Source organism: Durio zibethinus, chromosome 1 (assembly GCF_047325235.1).
Source record: "Durio zibethinus cultivar Kanyao isolate XHJ-2024 chromosome 1, ASM4732523v1, whole genome shotgun sequence".
NCBI classification, from domain to species: Eukaryota; Viridiplantae; Streptophyta; class Magnoliopsida; order Malvales; family Malvaceae; genus Durio; species Durio zibethinus.
Genome location: NC_143162.1, coordinates 34,030,001 through 34,039,187, shown reverse-complemented (window position 1 = coordinate 34,039,187; position 9,187 = coordinate 34,030,001). Strand labels below are relative to the sequence as shown.

The following is a 9,187-nucleotide window of genomic DNA, read 5'->3' as shown; positions in this document are numbered from 1 at the left end:
ATATTTAAAATTTAAATTTATTGACATTATTTTATAAAAGTGATTGTATGAATCATGATTTATTGAATTAAATTTGGAGTTTAATCATCAAATTTTTTTAAATTATTAATTTACTTTTAAACTCTTTTAATTTATTATTTACTTAATTAAAAAAAAATATTATGAGTATAAATTTTAAATTTATAATCTTCAAGTATAAACTGATTTACATTATATATAAATATTCGTTCAACACGCCCATTAACCCTAAAAGTAATCATGTTAATACTAAGTCCACTGGACTTCTGAATTAGTTTTAACAAGTCCTAAAACAAACATGTCCAATTTATTACATCTTCCTTTAACAAATCCAATAAAAAGAATATGAAAATTTTTATTTTCCCAAGTTTTTAAGCCTATCAGCTCAAAAGGAGACCTGACGTCCCAAACCCAAACCAAGCCCATTATACTTTGAGCTCACAGGGTTGACAGCATTGGGAAAAGAACACCAAAAACCCTGCTTAATGAGGTAATCCAGGGCACTAAAATTTCTCATAATGAGGTCCTTGATTTTTTCTTCTTGGCCGAACCCATTTTTCTCCTGCCTATCAACCTTCGTCTCCGACCGATCCGTGCCGGACCCAAGACCCATATTCCCATTGCTGCATAGAGTCAAGCCAAGGTTCGAGCCATTGTGGTGCACCATGAGCCAGTCATCTGAAACCGAGCATAAACCAAAGGAGACAAAGCTGTGGGGTGGGAGATTCGAAGAGAGTGTGACGGAGATCGTAGAGAAGTTCACCGAGTCTATCTCGTTTGATAAACAGTTGTACAAGCATGACATTATGGGAAGTAAAGCCCATGCTTCTATGCTCGCTAAACAGGTTCATGTTTATTTTTTTTCGGTCTTCCAGTTATTGTTTGCATTGTGTTATTGGGGAGCTCATCGGGTTTCAATATGTGGATAATTTTATACTCTGAAAAAATGCAAAAGCAATCCTAACAATTTATATGTACTGTTTTGCTAATTCAAATGCATGTGATTTTTCTTATTTTTGTTTGTAGGGTTTGATTAGTGTAAGTGATAAGGATAGTATTTTGCAAGGTCTGAATGAAATAGAGAGACGCATTGAAGCTGGTGAATTTGTGTGGAGAACTGATAGGGAGGATGTCCACATGAACATTGAAGCTGCATTAATAGATATGGTTGGTGAGCCTGCAAAGAAGCTCCACACTGCTCGAAGCCGAAATGATCAAGTTTTGACTGATTTTCGCCTGTGGTGCCGTGATGCTATAGACAGGATTATTGCTAGCATTAGACATCTCCAGGTTGCTTTGGTGGAATTGGCTCGAAATAATGAGGGTTTGATCATTCCTGGATATACACATTTACAAAGGGCGCAACCTGTTTTACTACAACATCTTCTTTTAGCATATGTGGAGCAGGTTTGAATCATTTCATTTATACACTATTCTAGATGAAATTGAACATCTATATATCTATTTGGAGAAATAAAGTGGTTGTTTTATTGGTTGATTGGAAAATTTTTATATTGCTATAACTTAGAAGTTTATCTAATTAAACATTTATAAGAGAAAAAGGACTAAAGCTTGAAAGCAAAACACATTGATGGTAGGCAGCTTGGCCCTCGAAGAGTAAATAAAAGGAGGAAATATTGGAACCTGGTTAAACCTACAGAATGTAATTATAAATGGTTAGTGGATATGATCAAGTCAATGGAATATTAGAAGTCTTTGAATATTGGAATCCACATGATAAGATGTGCTCATCAACTTCTAAACAAATCAATTATGGTTTTATCACTGGGAAGACCAGGCCTTTTCCATAAAGGAAAGAACATAGTATTTCTTATATATAATAATTGCAGATAGTAAATTCAAATTTCTATACATTTACATTTTGATGTCTTAGCTTGCAAAAGGAACAAATTATCTTGTTGGGCTTACAAAACTGTCTTGTATCTTTTATTGTAGCTTGATCGTGATGCTGGTCGCTTACTAGATTGCAGAGCTAGATTGAATTTCTGTCCTCTAGGTGCATGTGCACTAGCTGGTACTGGCTTACCAATTGATAGGTTTATGACTTCTGATGCTTTGGGATTCACAGCTCCCATGAGGAACAGGTATGTGCCGATTCAGTCATCAAATTTCAGTTTCTGGAATGTCACACATGACCATTGTATGAGTTGTCTCTGTTAATGTCTTGTAGCATGAATGGTTGTTACCCTTTCCATAGGATTTTGTCAAACCTAGATCTCCATCTTAATTATAATGTTTCATTAGATCTTGATATCTGGCTTTCCTTTAACATAATTGCATTTCACTATTTTAAACAGTATTGATGCAGTTTCAGATCGAGATTTTGTCCTAGAGTTTCTTTCTGCTAATTCCATCATAGCGGTTCATCTTTCTCGGCTTGGTGAAGAATGGGTATTGTGGGCTTCAGAGGAGTTTGGATTCATCACACCAAGTGACTCTGTTTCCACTGGAAGTAGCATAATGCCTCAAAAGAAAAATCCAGATCCAATGGAACTTGTTCGAGGAAAGTCTGCTAGAGTGATTGGAGACCTGGTTACTGTTCTCACATTGTGCAAAGGACTTCCTCTTGCTTATAATCGTGATTTGCAGGTAGAAACTAATTTTATTCACTTAATGGTGTGGTTATTTCAGTATATCCATTTCATGGACTCTATTGACACTTCCATTGATGTTATGGTTTATGTTGGTGTTTAATTTGATCTTGTATGGGTACTGACAGCTGTTTGAGCCTATATATTTGACCTTCTTTTTTTTTTTTGTATCTCCTTTATATCTTTGGATTACTTACAGAGGCATTCTCTTTTCTTTTCTTTTCTGTTCCTTTACCCGTTGAAATAGGAAGATAAGGAACCTATGTTTGATAGCGTCAAGACCATTATAGGCATGCTTGAAGTGTCAGCAGAGTTTGCTTACAATATTACCTTCAATGAGAAAAGAATACAAAAGGCATTACCAGCAGGCTATCTTGATGCAACAACACTTGCTGATTATCTAGTTAAAAAGGTGAGTTATTTCGTATTTGTTGATTTTTGTTTTCTGTAAAGATCGTGTCCCAGTTACTTAATACAACTGCTCTTATTTCTGTTTCTTTTCTTTTTCTCTTTGTGCTTCTCTTTCGTTTTGAAAATAATAAAATCCCTGACCCCTTTTTTTTCTCTCTTCAGGGGATTCCTTTTAGAACTTCTCATGATATAGTTGGACGGTCAGTTGCATTATGCCTTTCGAAGAACTGCCAGCTTCAGGGCCTTAGTCTAGAGGATATGAGAAGCCTAGATCCTGTATTTGATAATGATGTGTATGAGTTTCTTGGGGTAGAAAACGCTATCAAGAAATTCAGTTCATATGGTTCCACAGGTTTAGCATGTGTTGCTGATCAACTTGACTACTGGGTAACCAAGCTTGAAATCAACAGAACAACAGGATGAAGACCTCATTGATATAAGAGCTAGAGATGAGTTATTATAGCTTGACTGCTTTGCTATAATCTGATGCTCATGGTTTTGAATTTGGATTTTGGAGATATGATGCTATTGGCATAAAGAAAATGAAACTTCAAAGGAAAATGCCATTAGTGATTGAAATCTCAATCAAATGACTTTTATTTAAGATTTACTATTTTGAGCAGATATTAGATCAATATTACGGATCAAGTGTTGAATTTCATACTGTTATTTTCAACCTATCAGAGCTTCAATATCTGAATTTCTGTAGTAAATTGTTTTAAAGTCGATATTTAGACTAATTTTTGTGCAAAGAAAATTGCACTGCTTTATTTATGGAAACAAGAAAGCTTGATATGATTGTAGTCATTAATGAGTTTCTTTTTTTCCATGATTTGAAGATTGTTTCCTGCATTTAGATCCTTCCACTAGGGAAAATTTGCGGAGAATTTTTGTTCACTAGTTCATATATGCATATAGTTGAAGAGACAATAATGATTAATAGTTAAGTTACGGGAAAAAATCAATACAGAAAAATTATATGAAGTGAAAAAAAGAACAAAAGGCTTATGGAGAATATGAATAGGAGATTGTTTACAATCCTTTTTTTTTTTCTTTTACAGTAGTTTGTAGGAATATCTCAAAATTCCATGCGAATGCTATTGTTTCCTGACCAGAATGCTTCGAGCAAGAACTCATGTTTCTGCCAATCTACAGAGTACTTGAAAAACTAGACTGGCTATCCTGAATTTTTGTTTGTTTTTCTTGTTCCTCTTGTACCTTCCAGCAGAGATAAGGGCGGATTCATAGTATCAGGCTGAACAACAGCTTTTTGCGCTTTCTTTCTAGGGCCAATGTTTCCAGTAATTGATTTGATCTGTAAGAATTCAACTATGCATTAGCAAGCAGAGGAAAAATTGGTATACCCAAATCATAAGGCTCCTGCAAGTTGCTACAAAAACATTGGATAACCAATGCTTTTGTTTTTATGGATGGTTATGGAAGTAAGATTTAAATTTGGGCCATCTTTGGAGGAAATTGCTACAGGGAAAGCATATTAGACCAAGCATGAGTGTCAAAGAACCAAAAAGAATTTTAATTTTCCAGGTTACTAATCCAAAAGCACATTAATCCAAGTATGAGGAGAAAGAACGAAAATGAATGTTTCATTTCCAGGTTAGTTTTTTTTAATTCAATTTCCAGATTACTTAACCCACGGTGCCCTAGAAATATTAAATACGATCTTAATCTAGGGAAGAAATAGGCCACACACCTAATGCTAGAAAAAAAAAAGAAAAAAATCTAAATGTGAACATGAAGCAGACATTCAAATGCATAAAAAGGGAAGACCAGAAGAAAGGTGCGGCAGTAAAGTGTACCATTGTGTTCCCAATCTCACGTAATGGCTGCTTTCTAGTTTCACAATCTTCATTTATCTCAGGAAGCTTTTCAACAACTTTATTTTGAAGCAGCATTGCATCTTGAACTGTGCCCTTCTCTTCTTCAATATTGCATGGCACAATGTCTTTTGTCATCTCTGGTTGTGGCATGTCATCCAATTTGAAGGGAACTTTCTCTCTGTTTGTGCACTTGGCTATTGCACAGCCACAAGATATCCCACAGCTGCTCCCAGCTGCTCGGCATCCACATTTCAGGGTCTTACACAAAGACTTTTTAGAACAAGAGCAGCACACTCCTGAAGGTCTCTCTATCATAGCAATAACTCCTTCAGAATGCTCAGATTCTGATGTATCCATGTCTGATGAATGAATATTACTCCCAATGGAAACAGAAGTCTGAACCAAGTCTACCTGATAAAGAAATGTCATAACTGAACAAATTAGATGTTATAAATTTAGAACCTTATTTCCCTTTTAATCTTGACCTATAGATGGTTAAATATCAATTTTTGTTTTCCTACTTCCACTTGCAATGAATGTTCAACTTATCTCTGAATCCATGTTAGAAATTATTATTTAGAATCAAAAGTATTAGCTACAGGAAACTGCACTAACTTGTGACCTCTCTGTTTGAATGAGTGGTGCCTTTGACATATTCATTTGGCTAACCATACAACTTAGTTTATCAACTTCTTCTCTTAGATCTATTAACTCTGAATCATTTATGACAGCTTCATTATCCTGTGACCTGCAACTTGAAAGAGTAGGCAAGAACAGGTTTAATAATCATTGCAGTACTAGTAACAAAAGAACAAAGCAACCCTTGTTCCGGGTAGGAAAGTTAGAGATGGATTCTACCCGGCTTGTTCCTCCCTCAGCATCTCCACTTCTAGCTTGAGTTTCTTAATCTCATCAACCATCCTAGTAAAAAATGTACACTTAAATCAATTTTAGGTATAAACAATTAATGCCAGCAGAGCATGATCCCACCTCCTTAATCCCATCGAGTTGGAAAGAAATTAGGCCTCAAGAAAGTACAACATAATGTATCAAAGTAATAGACAGATTAACTAGCTTTATGTTAAAGAAGAAAAAGATGGGGAATCAAAGTATATGTAGTGGGGGTAGAAATAAAAGCTCATTCAAACTAAGGACTATAAGGGAATTATTGTTAAAATAACCTATGGAACTCACTTTTCAATTCGATGTTCATATTTAGAACATGCTTCATCAAGCTTCATTTTGACTTCAAAATCATGCTCAATACCCTGCACCAGTGCCATTTCAGAAGCACTATCGTTACAATCATCAAACAACTGCCCCTGCCCTTCGAGGTCCATTGACACACACAATTAAAAAGAACAAAGCAAGGAAAAGAGTGAAAAGGAAAAGGAAAAACACTGAAATCAACTTCCACAAACAGTATAAACTTGTGTTAAAACTGCCTCCATTTTTCAATTTAAGAAGTAAAAGTATATGCATGATATCATGATGAATCCATTTAACCCCCAAAGTACATAAACAAATAATCCCTTTTCAATTCTAATTCCAATTACAATTAAAGTACATGTACTATTAAAAAGAATTAATTTAACCTAGATAAGTAACACATACCTGAGTTCCAATTTTGCTGCCATTTCTAGCACCTACTTAAAATTTAAGCAAAAGAAAAGTCAATAAATCATAATCAAATAAAAAAAAAATTCATGAGGACTTCTTATTTCTAACCAGCTATTTTGCCAGATGAAGTCTTTCTGGATTCTATTAGCTCTTTTAGACGTTTTACCATCAGAAAAGCTTCTTCTGTTTTCCGCTGCAAAACCTGAGATAAAGCATAAAAGAAAGAAAAACATATCTTCACAACTTAATTACCAGATTGAAGTCAACAGAAAAATGAAATACAGTGTCTTAAAAAGAAGACTGACATACATGCTTTTGCCTCTGATTGAGAGTTGAGAGCACTTGCTTCTCGTAGTTGTTCCTTCTTTGCTCTTTCTTAAGCTGTTAAAGAGGAAAAAGGACTATTAAGATAAGATGAGTGCCCTCACACCCAGAAATTGCCATCTCACAGTGTGTCCTCTTGAAATAACAACTGGGGCAAAAACAGCATAAATTTTAACTAAAGATGGAAAAAAGAGAACTATGTGAGCAATCATAGGCGGTTTCAAGATACTGCCCTACATGTAATATTCAGCTTATATAAAAAACAACATAATTTACCGACATAGGCACATTAAACTATTTTGTTTTCCTTTTTTTATTGCCTCAAGCAGAACATGATCATACTGTCGTATTATTCAATATCTCACACTTTCAAGAGTTAATAAAAGACCTATTTAGCATTCAGATTAGTCAAAGATTATTAAATGTAAATCAGGTTAAAAAGAAAAGCCTAATTAAGTAGTGCCAATGTATTAAAGATGTGAATCACAAAACTCAAACACACAAGGTCACTCTTAATTAGATATTTATGATAAGGCAGAAATATTAGAAAGATCCAGCATTGTCATATATAAAAATGAAAAGATAATAAATTTAAGACCTGAACGTATAATTATTGTATTTCCTAGGATTTACAATGACAAATGTGAGCAGCATTTAAGCATGGTTAATATGAGATAAACCTATGTACCTGAAGAATTTCCTTTTCCAGTGAAGCCTTACATAACCTGAATTGCATAGATTCAAGCTTCATCTTGCATTGGAGCTGAACCTAAATAAAGAAAGCTTCCATCAATAATAATAGCAATAAAATGAATATCATAGTTGTACATAGATGTTCATCTAAAGAAAATACTCACCTTTTGAACCTTTAATCTCTGAATCTCATCCTGAAACTGTTTTGACGTTTCATCAGATTTAAGTTTTTGTGCAGAGAGTTGAGACTGTATTCCTAGTTTCTTTGACTCCACAACCTGAGAAAGCTTAATAAATGGCTTACAATTGAACCATAAGAGTTTCTAACGCTCAACATTGATGCAAATCAAATACCTGTCCTGCAAAGGTCTTTGAATTTTGAGGATAAACTTGATTCAGTTTTTGAACACCAACACAGGAAATGGGTGTAACATCAGCGAATTTGCTCCTTAGTTCCTCAATCTCCCTCTGCCACTCCACAAGAAAGATATTAATACCTCCTATTTACTTGTTGAGAAGCTAATTCAAGAAGAGTACTAAAAGAAATGAGCTAAGCTTGTTTTTTCCGAAGTTTTATACAGAAATACGTTTATTGAAAGTTGAAGACATAAAATTGAATCCTACATTTGACGCGTAGTCTCACTAAGATTTTATTTGCATCCTCAAGCACTATAAATGGATAATCGAAAGGATTCAAGCACGATTCTAACACTCACTTTCTTGCATTTCCTCCTAAATCACAGTTATTTAAACTCTAACCGGATTCCCAGACCCAATGCCACAAAAAATTTTACTGAATTTTCTCAGCAACCAAACGGATTCCACTAGATTAGTAAAAAATCGAAGAGAATAACAGCTTTTTTAATTCAAAAACTAATAGTATAACCAAATCCAACTGTAATTGGATATATTACATTTCTGCATTTTCTCAGCAACCAAACAGATTCACTAAAACATTGAGGTTGAACTTATAAGAAAAATTAGCACAAAAACCAAAACAGAAATTCGAAGTATGGAATCACCTTAAGAGCTTCGTTTTCTAGCTCCAAATCTCGGATTCTTTTGTTTTCCTTATCGCTGGATACAATCGACGGCGAAGAAGAAGAATCGGATCCGCTCTTTTGCTTTGAACGACGATTTGGCTTCTTCATTTTTTCTGCAAAGTGAAAATCGAATCAACGATGATTCATTAGACAACCATCGAAAATGAAAATTCTAGTAAAACAATCGATCGATCAAATTAAATTTCAAAAAAAAAAAATTAAAAGCCCCAATACGATACCAGATCTCTGCCGCTGTATCACTTAACTTCTTCAGCTTAGCGTTTGGAGAAAGGAGCGCAATTCTTTGCGACGCGCAATTCTTTGCGACACGCAAATTTGAATTTCGTCCTTGGGAAAATAATCTCGCTTAAGGTTATATTTATAGCATTCTTATGCCACGTCAGTATTTTTAACTAAATTTAAATCGGGATTTTCTTTTAATTAATTTTTTAATAGTATTTGAGTACTTTTGTGAAGTAGATTGTTAAAATAAAAGCTGGACATTAAAATTTATAATTGGATTAAAAAACTCTTTACTATCATTCTTACTTCCCATTTTAAAATAGATCATGTTTGATATATAAATTATTAATAAAATAAAATAATTATTATTTTATATCATATTCGA

At 34.1% G+C, this 9,187-nt stretch overlaps 2 protein-coding genes across 17 annotated transcripts; one reads left to right on the top strand and one right to left on the bottom strand.

The window, feature by feature from the left end:
* The first annotated feature begins 446 nt into the window (after positions 1-446).
* On the top strand, positions 447-3,848 carry LOC111312456 (argininosuccinate lyase, chloroplastic-like). The gene is made up of 6 exons (XM_022912719.2): positions 447-863; positions 1,045-1,425; positions 1,975-2,123; positions 2,337-2,628; positions 2,878-3,042; positions 3,204-3,848. The coding sequence occupies exons 1-6, from the start codon at positions 537-539 to the stop codon at positions 3,462-3,464; spliced, it is 1,575 nt and encodes a 524-aa protein (XP_022768454.1). The 5' UTR covers positions 447-536; the 3' UTR covers positions 3,465-3,848.
* Positions 3,849-3,956: 108 nt separating this feature from the next.
* LOC111312458 (kinesin-like protein KIN-4C) lies at positions 3,957-8,934 on the bottom strand. Of its 16 annotated transcripts, none has more exons than XM_089766193.1 (13): positions 8,799-8,934; positions 8,539-8,672; positions 7,871-7,984; positions 7,681-7,794; positions 7,512-7,592; positions 6,809-6,880; positions 6,608-6,734; positions 6,494-6,528; positions 6,074-6,201; positions 5,738-5,800; positions 5,495-5,633; positions 4,859-5,290; positions 3,957-4,356 (listed from the first exon to the last, which is right to left on the bottom strand). In XM_089766193.1, the coding sequence occupies exons 2-13, from the start codon at positions 8,665-8,667 to the stop codon at positions 4,219-4,221; spliced, it is 1,572 nt and encodes a 523-aa protein (XP_089622319.1). In that variant the 5' UTR covers positions 8,668-8,672; positions 8,799-8,934; the 3' UTR covers positions 3,957-4,218. The 16 variants fall into 16 exon arrangements, with proteins under 16 accessions (XP_089622319.1, XP_089622322.1, XP_089622330.1 ...); XM_089766196.1 differs by having other exon boundaries at positions 5,495-5,627; XM_089766204.1 differs by having other exon boundaries at positions 6,074-6,147.
* Positions 8,935-9,187: the final 253 nt, after the last annotated feature.